This window comes from Natator depressus, chromosome 9, assembly GCF_965152275.1.
Source record: "Natator depressus isolate rNatDep1 chromosome 9, rNatDep2.hap1, whole genome shotgun sequence".
In the NCBI taxonomy this organism is placed as follows: domain Eukaryota; kingdom Metazoa; phylum Chordata; order Testudines; family Cheloniidae; genus Natator; species Natator depressus.
This window is the reverse complement of record NC_134242.1, coordinates 71,975,524-71,998,930: the sequence shown is the minus strand read 5'-3', so window position 1 is coordinate 71,998,930 and position 23,407 is coordinate 71,975,524. Positions and strand designations below refer to the sequence as shown.

The 23,407-nt window shown below is 39.8% G+C and overlaps 1 protein-coding gene across 7 annotated transcripts in view; it reads left to right on the top strand.

Annotated features, from left to right (window-relative positions):
* DACH2 (dachshund family transcription factor 2) overlaps positions 1–23,407 on the top strand; it is a 480,235-nt gene that overhangs the window by 403,227 nt on the left and 53,601 nt on the right. For 4 of the 7 annotated variants that reach the window (XM_074964446.1, XM_074964447.1, XM_074964448.1 and 1 more), the window contains 2 exons: positions 858–993; positions 5,240–5,320. In XM_074964446.1, coding sequence (XP_074820547.1) covers positions 858–993; positions 5,240–5,320 — 217 coding nt within the window. The remainder of the gene's footprint in view (positions 1–857; positions 994–5,239; positions 5,321–23,407) is intronic. The other 3 variants (XM_074964449.1, XM_074964452.1, XM_074964453.1) reach the window with 1 other exon arrangement.

The window sequence follows — 23,407 nt, the reverse complement described above, 5'->3', positions numbered from 1 at the left end:
TCTTTTGGGAACCCTTTGACCAGGTGACAACAAATTTGCATCAGAAAGTCAACCCCTACTCCTGATGTGGCACACCAATATTCAAGGCAATTTGATTCCTCCTGTGAGTTTTAGAGCACATTTTTAGAGTATTAGAGAAATTTTGTCTTTACACTGAAATGTTGTGCACTTTTGTATGCATGGCTTTGGAAATCTGGCTGATATAGCTTTAATGGGGACTAATGAAAGTTCTCAGGTAGACCTATGATTGTTTTTATGAATTTGCAATTGTTTAGCATTAGTATTTATTTGAATCTGAAATTGCCAATTTAATCTGAATTTGGTATTTGACTCTTCTGTATCATTTATAGATACAGATAAAACTAGTAACGTACTGAGGAGGAATGTGCATTTTTGTATTAACATGGATGAAAATGTTATAAAATAAAAAGTACCCCAAGTAATTGAATAGCTTAAAAAAAACATTAGCAAGCTGCACAGTAGCTGCTATGTCATGATGATAAGGGTGTCATAGCTATGTGGTTACATGGTGCCCAGATATTATAGGTATGCAAGACTGTACTGGGTCTTTGAATGTGAGTTCACAAAGGAGCCGAATTAATTTACTTAGCAAAGGAGATTTGCTATTTTAGATAAGTCTTAAGTACATTAAAGAGGCAAGGTGGATGAAGTAATATCTTTTATTGGACTAACTCCTGTTGGTGAGAGAGAGAAGCTCTCCAATAAAAGATATTTCCTCCCCCACCTTGTCTCTCTAATATTCTGGGACGAACATGGCTACAACAACACTGTGTACATAAAGTAAATTAAAACAAACTGCACAATTCAACAGACATTATTTTCTTTTCTGTTTTAAGGAGAGGATTCAAGACAGCCCTTCTCCTGCTCCATCTCTGGAAGATAGTCAGAGGCCTGGGAGTCATGCGTCTTCACATCAGAGCAGTAGTGTGTCCAGCTCTCCATCCCAACTTGACAACACACCAGATAGAATTGGTTGGTACTTTATTATTCCCAGCCTCCCCTCACTCAGATAACTACTCTGGATTTGAGAAGTGTGCTGTGAAAAATACTTCACTAAAGGAAAATTGACAGTGTTAGTTTTAAAACTAAAGGAGTACTTGTGGCACCTTAGAGACTAACCAATTTATTTGAGCATAAGCTTTCGTGAGCTACAGCTCACTTCATCGGATACATACTGTGGAAAGTATAGAAGATCTTATTATATACACACAAAAAGCATGAAAAAATACCTCCTCCCACCCCACTCTCCTGCTGGTAATAGCTTATCTAAAGTGATTACTCTCCTTACAATGTGTATGATAATCAAGTTGGGCCATTTCCAGCACAAATCCAGGTTTTCTCACCCCCCCCCCACACACACAAACTCACTCTCCTGCTGGTAATAGCTTATCTAAAGTGACCACTCTCCTTACAATGTGTATGATAATCAAGGTGGGCCATTTCCAGCACAAATCCAGGTTTTCTCACCCCCCCCCCCCTTCCCCACACATACACAGACTCACTCTCCTGCTGTTAATAGCTTATCCAAAGTGACCACTCTACTTACATTGTGTATGACAATCAAGGTGGACCATTTCCAGCACAAATCCAGGGTTTAACAAGAACGTCTTTGGGGGGGGGGTAGGAAAAAACAAGGGGAAATAGACTACCTTGCATAATGACTAAGCCACTCCCAGTCTCTATTCAAGGCTAAGTGAATTGTATCCAATTTGCAAATGAATTCCAATTCAGCAGTTTCTCGCTGGAGTCTGGATTTGAAGTTTTTTTGTTGTAAAATAGTGACTTTCATGTCTGTAATCGTGTGACCAGAGAGATTGAAGTGTTCTCCGACTGGTTTATGAATGTTATAATTCTTGACATCTGATTTGTGTCCATTTACTCTTTTACGTAGAGACTGTCCAGTTTGACCAATGTACATGGCAGAGGGGCATTGCTGGCACAGGATGGCATATATCACATTGGTGGATGTGCAGGTGAACGAGCCTCTGATAGTGTGGCTGATGTTATTAGGCCCTGTGATGGTGTCCCCTGAATAGATATGTGGGCACAGTTGGCAACGGGCTTTGTTGCAAGGATAGGTTCCTGGGTTAGTGGTTCTGTTGTGTGGTATGTGGTTACTGGTGAGTATTTGCTTCAGGTTGGGGGGCTGTCTGTAGGCAAGGACTGGCCTGTCTCCCAAGATTTGTGAGAGTGTTGGGTCATCCTTCAGGATAGGTTGTAGATCCCTAATAATGCGTTGGAGGGGTTTTAGTTGGGGGCTGAAGGTGACGGCTAGTGGCGTTCTGTTATTTTCTTTGTTAGGCCTGTCCTGTAGTAGGTGACTTCTGGGAACTCTTCTGGCTCTATCAATCTGTTTCTTCACTTCCGCAGGTGGGTATTGTAGTTGTAAGAATGCTCGATAGAGATCTTGTAGGTGTCTGTCTCTGTCTGAGGGGTTGGAGCAAATGCGGTTGTATCGCAGAGCTTGGCTGTAGACAATGGATCGTGTGGTGTGGTCAGGGTGAAAGCTGGAGGCATGTAGGTAGGAATAGCGGTCAGTAGGTTTCCGGTATAGGGTGGTGTTTATGTGACCATCATTTATTAGCACTGTAGTGTCCAGGAAGTGGATCTCTTGTGTAGACTGGACCAGGCTGAGGTTGATGGTGGGACGGAAATTATTTCAACAACACTCTCACAAATCTTGGGAGACAGGCCAGTCCTTGCCTACAGACAGCCCCCCAACCTGAAGCAAATACTCACCAGCAACCACGTACCACACAACAGAACCACTAACCCAGGAACCTATCCTTGCAACAAAGCCCGTTGCCAACTGTGCCCACATATCTATTCAGGGGACACCATCACAGGGCCTAATAACATCAGCCACACTATCAGAGGCTCGTTCACCTGCACATCCACCAATGTGATATATGCCATCATGTGCCAGCAATGCCCCTCTGCCATGTACATTGGTCAAACTGGACAATCGCTACGTAAAAGAGTAAATGGACACAAATCAGATGTCAAGAATTATAACATTCATAAACCAGTTGGAGAACACTTCAATCTCTCTGGTCACGCGATTACAGACATGAAAGTCGCTATTTTACAACAAAAAAACTTCAAATCCAGACTCCAGCGAGAAACTGCTGAATTGGAATTCATTTGCAAATTGGATACAATTCACTTAGGCTTGAATAGAGACTGGGAGTGGCTTAGTCATTATGCAAGGTAGTCTATTTCCCCTTGTTTTTTCCTACCCCCCCCCCCAAGACGTTCTTGTTAAACCCTGGATTTGTGCTGGAAATGGTCCACCTTGATTATCATACACAATGTAAGTAGAGTGGTCACTTTGGATAAGCTATTACCAGCAGGAGAGTGAGTTTGTGTGGGGGGGGGGGGTGAGAAAACCTGGATTTGTGCTGGAAATGGCCCGACTTGATTGTCATACACATTGTAAGGAGAGTAATCACTTTAGATAAGCTATTACCAGCAGGAGAGTGGGGTGGGAGGAGGTATTTTTTCATGCTTTTTGTGTGTATATAATAAGATCTTCTATACTTGCCACAGTATGCATCCGATGAAGTGAGCTGTAGCTCACGAAAGCTTATGCTCAAATAAATTGGTTAGTCCTTAAGGTGCCACAATTACTCCTTTTCTTTTTGCGAATACAGACTAACAGGGCTGTTACTCTGAAACCAGTTTTAAAACGGACTCTGTGAAGCAGTCATTTATCATTAAAAAAATTAGAGCGGCATTGGAATAAAGGATATAAAGCTGCCTGTTCTTCTCAAACTTGCTCATTACTGCAGAAAGCCTGACCAATCAGATGGCTACATATCATGCACACATCAACTCAGTGTCACAGTATATTGCCCCTACTATGATATAACATACACATCTCATGGCGTCCTTCTAAATGTACATTTGTTGTATTTACCTCAAACTCAGCAAATTATATCATGACTATAATAAAGGAAACTCACCACTTTTTTCCATTGTCATAAGAGTTTTTTATTTCCACCATAAACATCAGGGTCTGTGTATTATTTAGACAAAGAATGGCCTTATGCATGAAACACAGTTCTGGGATCAGGCTGTGCCACAGACAGCTTGTTTGACCTTGGTCAAATCACTGAATCCCTGTGTATGTCAGTTTCCTTATTTGCAAAATAGGATAATATTTCCTCGTTTTACATATTGTCAACAACTAATTCATGCTTGTAAAACTCTCCAGTGCAGGTGATGTCTCTTCATCTGTTTGTACAACACCCAGCAACAATGGGGCCTTGATCCAGACTGTGGCCTTTGGATGCCATTGTTATATAAAAGATTATTAATAATAATACACTTGGAGATCCTCTGTGCTCCAGCAGTGTTAGGTATTATTAACTACAGTATTGTTGCAAAAAAAAAAAAAAAAAAAAAAAAAAACCTTTAAGGCATCACTTAAATTTATGCTGAACCAAATATTTGTCTTTGTCTAATAGTGATGTTTGCCCATATTGTGCTGGTTTTAGAAGGATATATACATATTTTTTAACTTTTGCTATTTCCAGTTAAACACTGTCTAAAGAATTAACATAACGTTCTAGCAATTCTCTTGATCTGGAGTGACTTCAAATTCTATAATCAGTTAATTGTGGAGAAGGTAAAGCTTTAATCAAATAAAAACAAAGAAAGTAAGTATCCTGAAATCATAAACTTAACATGTCTTACTGATTTTCCAGGTGGTAAGTAAAGAATTGCTCTCTCAGCATCAAAAAGGATTGTCTTTTAGTTGTCATCCATCAATTTGGGTTGCTAACCATCTATCTGTATTTCTTTTTTAAGCTAGCTGCATTATAGAAAATTACTGATTCTTTAAATCCTCTCATCTATTAAACATGTTTTTTCCCCAAAATGATTTCTGTGAAGCACTTCTGTAATTAGTTAATTTGAGCATTTTATAGGAAATTGCACTCATCCCAGTGGTAATTTTTGTTCTGTTCTGTTGTCTTTGTGTAATCAACTTAAGCAAATTTGCTTCTGCTGTTTATGTTAATACTTTGCTGTAAATGTTGAAGATATGGAATTTAGTAGATGACAATAAATGGCCCACCACTTAAGAACTCGCCGTATAAGAATGCAAAATTGCCAGAATATTGGCAGAAAAAATGTCATTTAATATTTTCATTCTCTATTTTGGCAATTTTTTTCACTGGCAGTGTTACAGAGCTGTGCACTCTGATTTTTTTAGCTATGCTGACCAACACCAGAGAAGGAGAACTCATTGATCAAGATACTGGGACCAATCTAAAAAAACTCCAAAAGGAGAAAGGTAGAATCATTTATTGTTTTTTATACAGCGTGTGTAAGGAAATTAATAATGCACTTTACCTGCATTGCCCACATTCTATATATCCAGTGGCATAACAGGTTATATTTATAGAGCTGAACACATAATTTGCAATGAATAAGGTATCCAGCAAATTTAGCCTGTATTTCTGCTTAGGGAGTATAAACAATAAGATCTGTATTTCCTTGTATTTATTCATTATTGGAGAAATATTTGGCAAATCTTTTAAATTTTATTAATTGATTATGAATAATTCTCTGCAAATATTTGGTTAGCTACTTGGTACTGTTTCTGTTCCTTTACTGGGTGAGCGTGGAAGCACCTTCAGTGTTAATATTTGTGCATGTGAATTTCATTTCTGTGAATGCTTTTTAGGCAGTATGTTTGTTTTCTGCAAAAAGTGATACCAGTCAACTCAGTTGTTCAAGTTGGGGGCGACATTGTTGGCAAATGTTAACTAGGTCCCCCTGCTACTAATGACAACAAAGAGTTGAGGCTTCTGCAGTCTTAGGCAGGGACATGTTGGCTGCTTCTGGGAGCAGCGCTGGGCCAGGGCAGGCAGGAAGAAGAGGTTCTTTCGACCCCTGATCTCTTCTACCCTGGGGAAGGGAATGCATGTTCTTACCTTTACTGATCTGTGTCTCTAGTGGTCACTGCCCTTTCCTCTTCCTCACCCATTTTCTGATGTTTCTCTAGTCATTGCAGTTCTTCCTCAAGGAACCCAATGATAGGCCCTATTGAGCTCATTTGAGAACTCGTAATGAGTTCATGGAATACCTTGAGTTCATTTGCCCCCTGGGCCCTTATGCTTAAGTCCTTCCCTGTTGTCCCCTGTTGTTTCCCGTAACCCTGTGTATTTGTGTAGGCAGTGTTGAACAAACCAACAGCTAAACAGTAGTTACCCAGTACACCATGGGTTCTCAGCCTTTTTCTTTCTGAGACCCCCCCACAACATGCTATAAAAACTCCAGGGCCCAACAAGGCAGGAAGGTCTCCGGGCTAGCAGTGGGGTAGCAACCCTTGGGCATAGGTGTAGTTTGACTTCTATTTTGGGTGGGCCAGTGGGGCTCGAGCCAGCTCCGCACAGCGGCATCCGGGGAGGGAGCGCCCCTCCACCCCCTGACTCACCTCAGCAGGCCACCCAGTCTACCTGGGTTGTGGGGGAGGGGGCGCAACCAAAAATTATACTCAAAGGTGAGGGGCTCACCTCAAAGTTTGAAAACAGCCTAGGATGCAGGGGTAGCTAGGGGCTGTGTGCGGGTGGGGGGGTAGCTCAGGGTGCAGGGAGGGGTAGCGAGTAGCTCAGGGTGCAAGGAGGGAGTAGCTAGGGGCTGCGTGCAGGCGTGGAGGTAGCTCTGGGTGCAGGGAGGAGGGTAGTTAGGGGCTGTGTGCTGGGAGGGCTCCCCTGTGGTCCCTGTTCCATGGGGGCTCTTGCAGCCACAGAGCCGGGTCCTCTGCCCAGGCGGCTCTTACCGGCTGCGTGAGAAAAGGGAGCTGGGAGCTGAGGAGAAGCTTCAACCCCCTGCAGCAGCAGGAGACGAGGGAACGCCACCAGAGCCCCAGCAAGAGCAGCAGCAGCTGTCCCGCACTGCCTGGCTCCCCGCCTCCGACCTGGCCTGGGGCAGGGAGAGAAGGAGGTGGAAGGGGAGGGGCGTGGAGCTGCCCCGGGACTGCCCTGCTTTTGCACTGTAGTTTCATGGTGGAGGGGGAAACATCCCCCATATCCCCCCACCTCTGCCCATGGGATCAGGGCTTGAACCCCACGGGTGCTGGCTTCAGCCTCGTGGGAGGTGCTGGGTCTTGGGCTCTGGGTTTTAGCCGCGGGGCCCCACGGACCACCTGAAAGGGGCCAAGGACCCCCTGTAGAGAACCGCTGCACTACACCTTCCTTCTTAAAATAACAAACTGCCTTTACTTCAGTAATTACATAGATGAGTATTTTAGTCTGAACCTGGAAGTGTGGTTGATTTTTAATTTTGTTGAAGCATGCATGGTTTCCTGCCACATGTTTAGACATTTTTCAGTGAAACAATGCAATATGCCCTATGGGGCTCCAAGATGCAAATCATATATTTGACTGATAGCAGTTGTCTGTCACTCAAGGCAGAGCACATCCTGTATAGTTTAATGAACTACAAAAAAGTCAACCCAAAAACCCAAAACCCATATAAAATTCATTTTAAGAACTTAAACTCAAATCCAGGCTTTCTGTAGTCATTTAATATCGCTTGTAACTTTTTGCATGAACAGGGGTATAAACACCAATGTCCTAGCCAACTTCCCGTAAAGTTTCAATTTATATAGTAATCTTCATTTCTTGGCCTACATTTTTATGTAGTGTTGTTTTGTTTCACTCACTAAGTGCCACATATATACACATATATCTTATACAAGTGCTTGAAGGAAGTTTAGGATGAAATTGCTGTTTAGAGATTGGTGCAAACACAAATTCCAGATCACTACTGTCTACCGAACCCTTTCAAAAAGCTTGAATCAGGCCTTCCCCAAAATTCATGAGTTTGGCTCAAAAATTACGAGATTTTTTTAAAAAGGGGTGAGAGGTTATTTTTATTTTATTTGTATTTGCCTTTTCATTTTTCAGCCTTTATGGTGCACTTGGATCACATTTTCAAACTTTTCTCTGAAATCATGAGGTATAGAAACGTCTTTTAAAAAAAAATTAAAACCGTCCTGGAATCCCATGACTCCAGGAGCTGGGACTTTATGAAAAATACTAAATATCATGAGACTCAGGATAAAATTATGAATGTTGGCAATACTGTATATCCAAATAATTCCAGACTTAATTCACATCTAGCATGGTGACTGGCCTCCATGTTTATTTTACAGTTCCTGGTAAAATCTATTTTACTTTAGCTATAGTGATCCAGTGGTTGCCCCATGATGATGATTGGCTTTTGAAAACCCCTAAACTTTCTAGCCTAGGCCTTGCTCTTGTGCTATGTAAATGTCACAATATTATTCCTCACTTAAAGTATCTCATCCTTAACATGAATTTGATTCCCAAAGGTTAGGTTCTTGCACACAGACAGCACATTGCCACATAACATGAAAAATGGACTACAGAATTTGTGCATCTGCAAATTAGCTGATTGAGAAGTTACACAGTAATTTGTACCAACATATTTGAGAGCAGCATGTCACACCTCTCCATGAAATCATGGTTTTAGCACATATAGGTGTGGCAGTAATAGAAGAGGATGATATATGTTGAACTGCTCAGTAAATACTACAGATATCATTTGTATAAACAGTGAGCTTCATTTTTCAAACACTGCCACTGCCTTTAGCAAGGCAAAATATATTTACCAGAGAAAAGATTAGGAAGGAATGTAGTTAAATAAAAGTATCAACATTTATTAAGTATGACAAGTAAGCACTTTATACAACCGTGGCAAACATATGTTTTCACATCTGTTTTGAGTAATATCATCATGATTTAAAAATGATTTATAGCTGTGCATGCCATAAAATGCCAGCTTTGCTGTAACTTGGAAATTTTCAGACAATGAAGAAATTATTATTGAAGACATGTATAGAACATGTTTTTTTGTGACATAGACCTTTTTATAACTTGTACAAATCTGAGCATTCTGACACAATTAGGGGAGTAACAAAATGAAAATTAACTAACTAAAATTCAGCAGCTGGAGTTACTAATGTAAAATCTCAGCACAAGAAACAATAAGAGCTTATCCTAGTTATCATCAGTGAATGCTGTTATACACGTTAAAATAAGCAACTTTCAGGCATTTTCTATTCCCATCATATAGAATGATGTCAGAAACAGACAAAATATATGCTTTAATCAAAATAATTTTGATTTAGTTAGTCTTTAAGAGAAAAATAGCTTTAAAATACGTGTAGTGCAGTTGTTGTTATGATATGGCAATCTGTATATACAGATCTGTATAATATAGGTTACAGATTATCATTTTATGTTAATAAAAATACCACAGAGGTGTCAGGACACCAGATGGCACAGAGGATTAGTGATAGGTTACAGAGATTTTCACCTTCATGCTGGCAATTCACATTTAGTAGGGTCAGTAGTGAGTAATAAAACTGCGGCTGCTGGCATATAGTTCCTGATTCTTCAGGGTATTTAAGCATGTGCATAACTTTTAGCTCGCTAAAGGAGAAACAGCATGAACTCTCGCTTATAGTGGGGCTTTTAATCCTGAAATTGAACAGTTCTGAAGTTCCTTTTGGCAGATGACTGTTGTGCTTATACATACTAGCCAGGATATTACATGTGGCTGAAAACCATATTTAAAGGTTGTTTTGTAGTTCATTTGAAATTATTTGGTGGACTCTTACAAAGGAAACTAGTTGAGCTGGGCAAATTTTCCACAAAAATTTTCCACAAATATTTGCAGATATTAAAGGGAACTTTGAGCTCAAATGGAGATGGTATCTTTTGTGTGGGACGGGACAGAGAATAGGCTTCCCAAACTCTTCCCCAGAACCCTGTCACTGAGAGAATTAAATAAGCTAGACAAGAATATTTGACCATTACCTTCCCAACTAGGATCGTGCATGAGCCTGCAGTTACTATGTGTGACTATATGAAGAGAAAAATTAATTTAAACTCTACACCCAGGGTAGGTTTGTTGAAAGCCAAAGCCTACCTCTGCTCCTAATGAAGTCATTGGGAGTAAAGGTATGTCAATGATAAGCACTTTTAAAAATCCCACCCCAGCTAATAAAACCAACCAATAAATCACACAGTAGCCTATTTTTTCTAGCACAGATTCCCTGTGCTTTCCTAAAAAAGTTTTAAAATTTTATTTAGTACCCTAGTCCTATTCCCTACCTTTTGTCAAAAACTGCTCCCTTACGCTGAGGGGTTCAAAGCCCCAGCAGCTTTTTCCTGACAGAGTTAAATAGAAACAATACTGTATCTTTTGGCCAGTCATAACTAACCATCACAGCTCAAATTTTGAATATTGAGTATCAGATATTCTCTGTGAACTATTCACAACTGAACAACAAAGTAAAAATCTTGCAAGAAAAAGTTGTATAAATGTGAATAATGGAATCAGGGGATAGTTTGACAAGCTCATGGTCATACTTGGAGCTGAAAAAGAAACTAAGTTCGTTGAAAAAATGATTTGCTCTGAATTAGTTGCCCAGTTCTGGAAACTGCTCTCTAGCACTCTCTAGGCACTTAGGCAAAGCCCTGTGGGATATGTTCTACTTTTTCTACAGAGAGTTTTGGTCTCCAGAGCTGTGAATCTGGCACCTATTACTTTCCTTTTCCTTTTTCTTTTTCTTTTTTCGAAAAATACTCTTCCCATATTATTCAAAGGGAACTGGGGATTTTGCATCTTTTCTGTCAGCCAAGACATCTATAGAAGTTCTACTGAAAGTGACAGAAATATTTACAGTTGGCTGGAAGCTTGAGGCAACTGCAAAATTAGCTGTTTTGTTTAACACATTTCATTACATGACAACAGACTTTTATACAGTTTGAATTAATCATTGCCAAAGGAGGAGTGGGTTGTTTAAGTGTGAGGGGAAGAGTAAAAACAGGTGCAGACCACCTGAAACAGCAACTGGCACCATGCTATATGGAGGATGTGCTCTCTTGAGACCGAACTTTTCCAACAATTAAACTGAAAGCATCCAGATGGAGGATGGAATAAGCAAAGGAAGCAAATGGCATGGAATAAGCAAAGAATAAGCCAGGAATAAGCAAAGAACTGAAGGGCATGAAGCTGAAATACACAGTGTGTGTGAAATACAGAAAGTGTACAGTGTATGTCAACACCTATTCAAGATTTTCATGATGGTATATCTTAATTCACTCACTGGCTGTGTTGTCAACATACCAGTATTTCACAACATGTTCAAGACATTCTGTGAAACAAGAAATATTTAATTTTTTTCTTGTGAATGTTACTGTTGAGAAATAGTGAAGACTCCCAAATTAAAAATAAATTCATGTGCCTTTTGATATCTCTCACCAGGCACACTACAGACTCTTGGGTCATTTCATAATAGTTGAAAGAAATAATAAATTAGCGTTAAAAGAAAGTCATGGGGTTTCATTTCACCAGATATTGTGCCATCCAGGTGTTCTTATATATAGCTTTGACCCCTGTTCAGATTCCAGGTCCATCTTTGGATCAGAGGAGGACTTTTATTTTGGTGGCTGATGTACGTCGTTCTGCTTCCAAGCATTCCTCAGATTTGAGTAAGAAACAGATGATCTCAAGGAAAAGACAAGCTTTGAGGGCTGCATCACCTTCACCTGAAAAAAGGAGATGAGAGATTATTAGTTTTTCTCTGGATCTGTCTGTATCTTTTCCTCCTCCTAAGATTCCTACAGGGTCTCCATGAAGAGCTTTCTCTCCATCTTCCGGGTCCATTGCTGGTTCTGGTGCAGTCCATCATGGATCTGAGGCTGGATCCATTTCCAGAGTAGGATAGAGGAAGAATAAAGAGACCTGTTTCCCCTTATTTCATGCTGCCTTTTGGTCCTCTTCCTGCAGGTATGTTCCCAAATACCAGTTGCTGGGGAGAGAGGCAGTCCTGGCTCATTGGCTTTATTGGAGGCCACCGTGGGAATCCTTCAGTTGTCCTCCTGATGTTTCATCTTCAGGCGGGGGAGAAAACCTCAGATCCACTTCTACCAGACAGGGGTGCCACATACTCCATCTGAGGAAGAAGATGGCTTTTTTTTTTTAACACAGATGATGATCTTGATTTGTCACCAGATGAGCTTCTGCCTCTTCCCCTTCTACAGATGCTCTGCAGTTTCATGACCTAGTGGATTGCACGGTGTCCACATTGAACTTCCCTTCAGTACCTGTGGGGGAAACCTCCCATTCGGTATCCAACATTCTTGGAACTACCTCCAAGAGTAGGATGTCATTACCAATTCTCAGTGGTCATCTGCAGCCCATTAAGATTGCTTGCTCCACCCCTGCCTCTTGCCAGCCTATTTCCAAAAGGGCAGACAAATTATAACAGATATCCTTGGAGGGGTTTTCATATTTTCACATACACCCTGTACCTAATTCACTGGCTGTGGCTGCAGCCAGTAGTAGATTGAGGTCTGGACAAGCACTTTCCACTCCTGCTGACAAAGAAAGGAAAAGGATTGATTCCCTAGAGAGAAAGGTGTTCTCCTCTTCCTGTCATGGTATTAAGGTGGCAAATTACCAAGCAGTTATGGCCCACTATCAGTTCTACCAGTGGGAAAACATGGTACGGTTTGTGCAGGATTTGCAGGAAGACAAAAGGAGAATAGCAGATGTGGTTATAATGGAAGGTCAAAATGTGGCAAAGCACACTTTCAGAGCTCCATTTGATGCCTCAGATTCTTCTGCTAGAGCATTGACTTCTGTAGTTATTCTGAGGAGACAGTCCTCTGCTTTTGCTTTGGATACAGTAGAACCTCAGAGTTACAAACACCTCGGGAATGGAGGTTGTTCGTAACTCTGAAATGTAACTCTGAACAAAACATTAGAGTTGTTCTTTCAAAAGTTTACAGCTGAACATTGACTTAATACAGCTTTGAAACTTTACTATGAAGAAGAAAAACACTACTTTCCCTTTATATTTTTAGTAGTTTATGTTTAACACAGTATTATGCTGTATTTGCGCTTTTATTTTTGTCTCTTCTGCTGCCTGATTGGGTACTTCTGGTTCCAAATAAGGTGTGTGATTGACTGGTCAGTTCGTAACCTTGGTGTTTGTAACTCTGAGGTTCTACCGTGCTAGAATTAAAGTGGAGGATCTCCCCTTTGAAGAGGGTGGCCTTTTCAGTGAAAAGATGGATGAGTGGCTGAAAAAGGTGAAGGACACAAGATGGATGTCCTGCTCTTTGGGCTTGATTTCTTCGAGGAGGAGACCTCCTTCTCTTTCCTTCCCTTATCAGAGACAGCATTATCTGCCGTCTTCCTCAACTTACATTTCATCAAATCAAAGATGTCTACAGCAGCACAGCAGGCTACATTTTTCCAGAGCCAACACAGAGAGGAAGTCTTTTAAATCAAGGTTTAAATCTAAGCAAACTGCTCTCCCCCTTTCATCTTGGTTGAACAGCAAGCCTCAGAGTCAATATGAGGATCAAGAGTCAAGAACCAGTCAGCACAGCCCCTTCCCTTCTTCTGTTTTGAGGCTGGTTAGCCCATTTTATCAGCAAATGGAGGCTTCTTACACCGCACAAATGGGCCCTAGGAATTATAGAGAAGGGCTATGTCATTAAGTTCAAGAAACTAAGCTCTTTAATTTCCCCCTAACCTTGCCTTTTCAGGGAACCTTCGACGAAGCTATTCTACATTCAGAAGTGCAAAAGTTGCTTCTGATAGGGGCTGACAAGGAGGTATCCAGGCACCTGGGGAAGCTTTAGATACTTTCTGGTGCAGAAAAAGGAGGGGGCAGTTCCTCCAATTTTAGATTTAAGAAACCTGAACATTTGGAAGTTTGTTTCATGTTCACTTTGGCTTCCATAATCCCTTTGCTCTCAACTGGGGAATGGTTTGTGACTCCCGATTTAAAGGATGGATATTTTCATATCTCTATTCGACACAGTCATCAAAAGTATGCGATGATGCGATGCCATTTCCATTACAAGGTGCTTCCATTTGGCCTGTCCCAAGCACCAAGAGTTTTTATGAAGTGCCTTTCTGGGGTAGTGGCTCATATTTGTATCACTGACTGTTTAAGGCCATTGTTCACATGGATCTGTTAAGCCACATTGCTTTTACACCTTTTTTTAGACCTGGGATTACTTATGAATGTGAGAAAGTAAACCTCTGTTTGAACTCAGAGAATTTTATTCATAGGCTCCATGTGGGACTTGGTAGCAGGGAAAGCCTTTTCTACCAGATGACAGTTGTTTTTTTAAAATTTTTCAATATGTTTTAAACATTTAAATATATCAAACTCAGAATATAATTTTCTTTCTGGATCTCATGGGTGTCATGATAGCTGCTACTTATGTGACTCTGTCTGCATGTCTCAGAGTGAGGCCAATGCAGCATTGGATGTCTCAGGTCTACAGACCAAATGTGGACAATTTACAGATGTTAGTCAGCATGCCTTGAAATATTCTGGATTCATGGACATGGTAGTTAGTCAGAGCATATGTTCTCAGAGATGTCCAGTTCAGTCCCCCTTCACCATCAGTGAGGGGTAACTTCTGATGTGTCAGTGGAAACACATCTGAGTCATCTTACGGTCTGAGATCACTGGACTTCTCAGGAGAGAGGCTTGCACATCAGTGTGTTGGAGTTAAGCGCTATTAGTCTGGCCCTCAGATCATTCCTCCTTCCCTCAAGTACTAATGGACAATACATCTGCTATGCATTATGTGACACGGCAGCGTGGTGGGGAGTGCTCACTGTGTTCAGCTCTGTATAGAGGCAATCAGATTATGGGACGGGTGTATTCTCCATGACATTTATCCAGTGGCCCTGAATTTAGCAGGAGAAAACAATGTGGTTATAGATCATCTCAGCAGGGACAGCTGTCAGATGCACAAATGGTCCCTGAAGGATCAGTTGAATCAGGGCATCTTTTCCAGTTGGGGTCAGCCAGACGTGAACCTATTTGCTACGAGGTTCCACAGAAAGTGTTGCCGTTTCCACTCATGAGTGGGAAGGGATAGTCAATCCATCTTGAGTCAATCCAGCTTTCATTCTGCACTGGGGAAGGGGCCTTCTCTATGCTTTCCTCCCTTTCTGTTAATCCAGAATTTGGTAAGGAAGATGTGTCAGAACAGGGCAAAGATAATTCTGAGTTCACTGGTATGGCTGTGTCAACAGTGGTTGACAATTCTATGTCAACTGTCCAGCTGCATCTTCCGTGTCTTCCTCTGTCTCCAGACCTTCTGTCTCAGTAACAGGATACTTCATCTGGATCCTGATGGCTTGGGCAATCAGACTTTGACTCTGTCTACTCTTGAACAGTCACATTCCTTGTCAGTGCAAACTATAGTGCTTAATTTTAGAAAGCTCACTATCAGAAAATGCTGTTATTTGAAATGGTCCAGATTCGGGGCTTGGATGCAGGGAAAATCTGATTCTCCTGTCTCAGCTTCTATATCTTGTGCTTTGAAATATTTATTGCACTTAAAAACAGAGGGGTTATCTAACTCACCTTTTAAAGTTCATTTGGCAGCTATATCAGTTTACCATATTTTGGTTGATTGTAGATTGCTGTATGTGCATAATAGAGTTAAGAAGTTTATGAAGGGGCTGTCTAATGTGTATCCTCCTTTAAGAAATCCTGTACTCCCTTGGGATCTTAATTTGGTCTTACCTACACTCATGAAACCACCTTTTGAACCCTTGGCGGAGAGTTCTCTGTATATTTCTCTCTTAAGGCATTCATTATTGCCATAACATCAGCCAGAAGGGTGAGTGAATTAAATGTATTGATGGCTGATCCACCATTTATATCTTTTTGTAAAGATAAGGTGGTTCTTAGATCTGATCCCAGGTTTTCCCAACAGTGGTTTCTGAATTTCACTTCAATCAGACAATTAATATGCCGGTTTTCTTTTTCCAAAGACACATTCTAATAAGCGGAAATCTGTTTTAGATACTGTGCAAGAAGAGCTCTCACGTATTACTTAAAAAGATCTAAAAGCTTTAAGATATTCATCTAGATTATTTGTGTTCTATGCTAAGAATCACCATGGGTTATACTGTGTCTTCCCAGACTGTTTCTAGATAGATTAAAAAATGTATTGTTCAATGTTACACATTAGCAGAAATTCCTGTACTTACAGTGGTACAGTCTTGTTCCACCAAAGCTTTGTCAGTGTCTTTTGCTTGCTTTAAGCAAATCCTGGTTACTGAAATTTGCAGAGCTGCAACCTGGAGTTCTATATACATTTTTACTAAATGTGCTTTTGATTTGGCTTCAAGGGCTGATGCTAGATTTGACAGAGAATTTCTTATTGTCTCCATTACTGTATCTTCAAAATCTTGTAGAGTTTTGTCCCTTCTAAGAAAGTGCGCATGTGTATGCCTGTGTGTATGGGCCTGCACATGCTGCTCAGGCATGCATGCTGAGAAGGATTAGTTTCTGATATTATGTATTCATCAATATGAGTTGACCTGGTCTGGATTAGACCATCCCTGTTCGAAAGTTTGGCTTCCCCTAACAGCACATTTTACTGGAAAAACTGCTGATGTCAGGAAGGACAATGAAGGCTGAGGTCAAACATAATTCTTCATTAGAAAACTTTTTTAGAAGCTAGCAATTTCAGCTTCTAAGGAAGGCGTATACTATCAGCAAAGAAATTTTTGGTAGTTTTCATTGCATCTGATTTGAGGCCAAGGTAAAAGAACAAAATTAAATAAATAATAATAATTAAGTAATTTCCCCCAAATGTCTGCAGTACCTGGGAAAATCTCAAAGAAATCTATGGCAGTTGCACTTTTTTAACCCTACGTTATGTTTGCAACGGTTATGTTCTGAAGTAGATTAACTATGAAGTCTTTTCATGATACTCATGGATAGGTGTGACTGTCCCAATTAAACTTCACTAAAGTCTTGATAAAAATATACTGCCAGTTATAGTGTGTTAATTTTAAAAGTGCAGATTCTGACAACACATTCATGTCACTTATATGTCATATAGAAATGGTGACTAGATGACTCACAATGTTGGTAATGGGATCTGGAACTCTTTGAGATATCTGTTCTGAACCTAGAAAAGGGCTGGAGCAATGAAAATCTTTCCTGTCTCAGGAGTGCTTAGTAACGAATATATAAAGAGTCTTGGTGGTCTGTCCATTTCCCGTCACAGAGGAGAGACCACATGTTGAATAAACATGATGACTGACCAAACTGACCAGTCCAAGAGGGTGGTCTCTTTAAGTAAGGTTTAGATAAGGCAGAGCAATGTTGAGAAACTTGCGCTGATGCTTTTCATGTTGTAACTGCTACATGGACAATTAGAGAACTTCAGTTTCTAGGGCTGCAAATCCTTTACAAGCTCTACTATATTTCATTACAATTAATTTAAAGTGTGTTCATTGTTCAGAGAATAGTTAAAGTAATTGAATTGTAGAGTTAAGAGACTGATTCTTGACCCCCTGCTTTGTCCCCTTTGCATCACTCCTGTGGCACAAAAGGTCAGAAAGTCACCTTAAAATGGCTGCTGAGGATTCCTATTGCTTAGTGGAAAATGTGGCTGATGTGGTACCAGTGGATCTGGCCCCATATGATCCTCTCCTGACCCCACATCCAGAGTAGATGGCATTCCTGGAGCATAGAAAGGGGTCGTGGCCGGAGTGCCTTTCTTGGGTAGCGGCTCATATTTGGATGACACCTGGAAAACCTTCTGTGACATTTCTGACCAAACCCTTGTCCCTGACCAGCTGTGGGGAAGGCAAAAAATACCCACCGACCTGGCCAGTGTGGTGGAGTGGGAAAAATTCCTTCCAACGCCAAAGGAACAGGGCAACTAGTGTAATGTCCCCAGGTGATCATATGGTGAGCGGGGTGGTGTTGTTGGTTGAGGTAGAAGAAGAGAGTTTCTACCATGATGTACAAATACCTCCCTTCCCTGGATACATGTTGGGTTAGAGTTTCCCCATCCCTGATCCTGCCACTTCCCTTTCCCCCTGCCTCCCTACCCTGGCACTGTTCAGTTGAGTATCCCAGTCCCCCTCACAATTCCTTTGAATGCAGCTCTGTAAAGAACCCTCAGTTTCTTTCTCTAGCCAGCCGAAGACTCACTGCATCCAGTTGCAGTGAGCACATTTGCTCTCTCTCTCTCCTTTAATAATAGCCCTTTGAATATTTTTTAAGAGACAACACCCCCCCACCCCACCGTTCCTTTAGGGCCTATGTCACATCTTACATAAGAGCAGAATAAGCACCTTGTAAACATGATCTCTCTCTCTCCCCCCATCTTATTTGTAAAGTATCCATTGCTGTAGTATCAAGATCCACAGATCTGTTTCCTGTTGATGACTAGAGGTTTGAGAACACAAACACATCCTTTACTTGCACCTCCAAAATATTTGTGTTCCTACCCTACTAGGATATAATTTTCTGGCATAGAAAGTAGTAAACACTTCTGCAGATATTTAAGAAAGTGAACATACCTCTTATTGGTAGTTATCTATGCTTGAAATTGATAGGAAGGCATGAATCTAAAATAAGTGTGCTCTTCATTATATTTCACGTGTTGCATTGGGTTACATCTATTAGGATGCATGATATCTTGTTAGCAGAGCTGATCTGACCTGTATGCTGACCTCAAAAACCACTGGGGCTGCAGAACATCGGGAGGTCCGGACTATAGCCAGCTCAGGTTACAATTTCAAGGAAATTAGGTTTCATGTTGAGGTAGTGGGCAGGGGACTTCACTACTGTCTTACTGTACTAAGTACCTGTTCATTGTAGCCATTTTTCTTTCTGGTGATGGGCAGTTTTATAGTAAAATTTTAGTATTAGTCCATATAAACAGTTTTGAAATATTGTGTCCTTTACTTGGAAGAATAGAATAGATGCCTGGAAGCAATGTACAAATATGCTTTTGGGGCAATTTTTGGTGTAAAAATGCATATTTAAAAGTACAAGAACAAAAAGCACCTGCTTTTAATTATCTCTTCACAAAGCCACCCCCTGCAGCCTTCTGTAAATTCAGCACTGTATGAGGTGGTTTATATCTGGTATTCTTTTCTGACTCTTACTATGGTAATAAGTTAGCTTAGTATTACTTATGAAGTAGACATGTGGGTGCAACAGCTTGGGAGCCAGCAAATGAGCAAGACCTATATTATGAATGGTACATAAAATAGTGAGTATTAGGAAAGAATAATTAAACCAAACATACAGGGATGAGCAGAGGAAACCCTACATTTTTTACTTTTGTTGTTTTGTGATCCTGGTCAGATTCACTTAGTGTCCTTTCAGTTTTGTGTTAGAGTATCTCCCTTTCAAAGTAATCTCTCCCCTAAAAATGTTTGGGAAAAATATGCAAAATTGTTGAGAAGATTTGACTTTTCCAAACTGGTTGGTTACCCCATATTCCACTCCTTCTCCAATACCTACCCCAACTCTACAATGAATTAGTTATACCCCCCAAAAAAACCATGATTTATCAGATTACACCAATAGGTTGTACATGAGAGTGGTGTGATCTGACAAGTTACAATGAAAGGAAATGTGAAAGACAGGAAATTTAAGCATTGTTAGACTAGCATTTTCAAAAGCACCTCATTGCTTTCAATGAGACTTAGGCGCCTATGTATCTAACTCACTTTTGAGAATGGGAATTAGGCTCCTAAATCACTTACACACTTTTGAAAATTTTACTCAGTTGTGAAAGATTGCTAATAGCCCTCATGGCAGTGAGAATCAGTTTGTATACATTTTTCCTATCTCCAAAGTTTGTCTTTAGAAACACATACTCAAATCAGGCTATATGTCTGAGAAAACTGACAAGTGGAGAGAGAGTATCAGCATGAAAAGACACATCAACATCTAATCTTTTTGGGCATGAAAAAGATATAGAAACTGAAAACTAGTGAATTCAGAAGCTAAAGTGTGAAATATTATTCAAATTTGTTAATCCTTAACATGCTCCTTTTATCAAACTTGTTCTCTGTATGTGGTTTTGAAAACACCACCTAGTTTATTTTCTCCTTTTGCTGTTCGAGTTAATTCTACATAGGTTTCTAAAGCAGATTTTTTTCTAATTGAAAGAATGGACTTTCCCGAAGAATACAGTGTGTAGTTTAATGAATAAAATTCTGCTTCCAGGTGCAGTTCAAAATATTGTTTCCAAACTATAAAACCTTTTATATGGTGTTGCACCTGTCTATTTTAGGTCTCACCTGTATTGCTGTGCAAAATTATGATATCTAGAATCAGCTCATGTGAATTTGCTGGAAATCCCTAGATATGTATGGCTGGGATTAGAGACAAGGCATTTTCAGAGACAAAGACAGTTCACTAGAGCTATTTTTAAAAGAATAATTTTGAATGCTGACAGGATGCTGGCAAAAGCATTAAACCAGGATTATTATTATTATTCTTTATTATTTATTTATTTATTATTAATCATTTCTAAGGTGGAGAGTGATCACAGTGTTGCTGGTTTTTTCTCCTTCATGCCATCCAGACAAAAGAGTGAAGGAAATGTACAGAGTAAAGGATGCCAGTTGCTGTTTGACTTTTGATATTATTGTCATGTAGCTTTAAGCATTACAGACAGAAAGCGATTCAAATGGAAAGGAGAAATGAAAAATTACTTTTTTAGAAGGAGTGTATTTTCTTTGTGTTTTCCACAATTGTACATGTTTTATAGAAAACAAAATACTGTCATAAAATTAAAACAAAGTTAATAATAAATATGTGGAAGAGCAGCAGGGGAGACTTACAGTGATGGGCACCAGTACAAAACCCTTTGGTAGAAGATAAAGCTATTCAATGTTTATACGTTAATAAAGTGAGCTAGTAAAAGGCAGTTTTATTTTTACAAGAATATTCATTACTAGCCTGTCTCTGAACAATACAATATATTGAAATCTAATCAAAGAATTAGTTGGGGCACATTTTCTTGTAGTGTTAATAAGTCCTTACCTATAATATAAAAATAATTTTTCTACACTTATGGAATAAAGAATAATGTTCTGTAACATTTACTGCCAAAATACTATATGTCAACAATAATATAAATCAGGCTTCAGTTGCCTTGTATGTGTGTATATATGCAACTTATGTGCATTATCATACACAAAAAGTAGATGATAGATTCCTTCCATCATCTGAAAAATATTGTTATAAAACCATGTGTGCGGTCTATATTAATAAGTGTATTAATGTATGTATATGTTGTTTTCTTAGTGTTTTGACCAGTGAGTTCTGACTATGTGGCTGTATGGGCTAACAAACTGTAGTGCTGGGCAAACATCTAAAGTTTCAGAGATTTGATTTGCATAACTTTCTCTCTCCGACCTTCAACAGGCTCCTTGATCCCTGTCAGCTTCCTTTCTTGATCTTGTCCCCTATCTAATTTTCCACAGCCATCAACAAGCCTGTTACCTTTGGAGATATCACACTGGGGAATTATTTCAAATATATTGCTCTTTCTGCTGGGCTTTGGTTGGTTATTCTGTCCAGATTGCTTACATAAATATTTCCCTGGCTCAGAGGCATCCCACAATGTGTTGCCGGTTTTAATCTCTGGAAAGTTCCAAAACTCTGAAGATCTGGGGTCTGACTCGCCACTCACTTAAAAGTTCATTGACTTAAATGGAATTACTCCAGATTTTTACATGCATATGTGAAAGCTGTTGGGGGACCAGTTTTTCATCCTCACCTGCAAGGCTCTGTATATCCGCCTGTCACTCTCTTTCCATTTCCTACTCCTCTACTGACTGAAGCCTACTTCTTAAATACCACCACTACTTCTTCACGTCATTTCCTGCACTGCTGTTTTCCACTTGGAACGCTTTTCTGCACAAATTAACCTGCTTACCATCCAAATGCCTCCTGAATACACACTTCTGCCACAAAGAATGGGCACCTAGAGTCAATAATATAATGTGTTTAAAAACAAAATAAACAACTGGCCTTCTATGGATCCTTCATGTGTTTAAATCCCTGAGGTTGTGTCAGGTTTGGGACAGGCATTTATGCGCTGTTCCTGTTCCTTCTCCTCCCCCACCCCCCATGGAATGATGGAGTAAGGACAATTTGAGGGGATCTTTACAAGGATTCCCTCCACTTCATCTTTCTCCTGCATCCTTCCCAACAAAAAAGGGATAATCTGGCTATTGTATGTATCTAACCCATGAACCTGATTCTCTGAGAGAGAGAGAGAGAGAGAGAGAGAGAGAGACCAACCCTTAACCCAAATAAGTAAAAACTAGAACATACATACCACTGTTATGAGCTTGGTTATCTCAGAAGAAAGATTAAAGAGATACAATGAATCCAAGAGACAAAAATAAATACAAAGAAGAGAAAAACAAAGATTAAACCTTTTCCCCCCAAATCCCTGGAATCAATTTACAGTGTTACATAAGCAGCCAAGAAGGTAACTGCACCTGGTAGCAATGAAAGTTTCCTTTTCTCTGTTACCAAATTAGCTATGGGGAAATTATTAGAAATTGAGTATAATGATTTCTGATAGAACTGTGTAACACTACATGAGCTTTGAGATAAGAACTTGACAAATGTGTAAAATAGATGCAAAACTGATTTTGAAAAGGGGAGAGATTACCATTTTCTATGTTGTGTGCCAAAATTTGTGCATTTCGACTGTTAGCAGTTGGCTTCTTTTCAAAACTGATAAATAATGATGTTTGCTGAGGAAACAATTATCCTAAAAATAATTTAAAAGGACTGTATCCCTTTTTGTTTGCCTATAAAGACCACATTCAATTTATTGAAAGTGTATTATATATGGACAGAAAGAGCTCTACTTGCCTCTATAAAACAGTTCTTAAATCATTCTAAATTATTGATGTGCACAAAGAGCTCTTTCTGCTTTTGTTTGAAGTTTTATTTCTGCGGCGTTATGCTTTCTAATTGTACTTTCAACTACTATGACATCTGTTATAGTTCTTTCAAAAACTTTGCAATACTTTTCTTTTTTAATGATAAATTTTTTCAAAGACAGACTGTTTTCATTCTGAGCAAGAAAAAAAATAATTAGTTGAAGAAAGATCTGATTTGGCTGAGGAACTCACCATTTAACTTTTTTTTGCAAGTGGCTATTTTATATGATTCCAGAACCTACTCAACAGAATGCTGTCCAAGAAAATTTCATCTCTGCAGCAACTCAGTAGCTGTAGAGCATAAGCATATGTCCTTTGCGTCCCGTGAGGCAATCCAGGACTTTATTCTCCTAAAATGAGTACCAAGAAAGTACTTCACAAACTGATAGTGTTTAGGTGACTAGCAGATGGAAAACAAGCTAATATTCTAAGCTGCTATGCATAGCAATATGTGAAACAAGCTAAGTAGGATGGAGATGATTTTAGTCTTTTAAAGATCTAGGCTGAAATCCTTCTTAATATGACAAGTGACATGAGTGCGTGGTGGAGTAGTTAACTTACT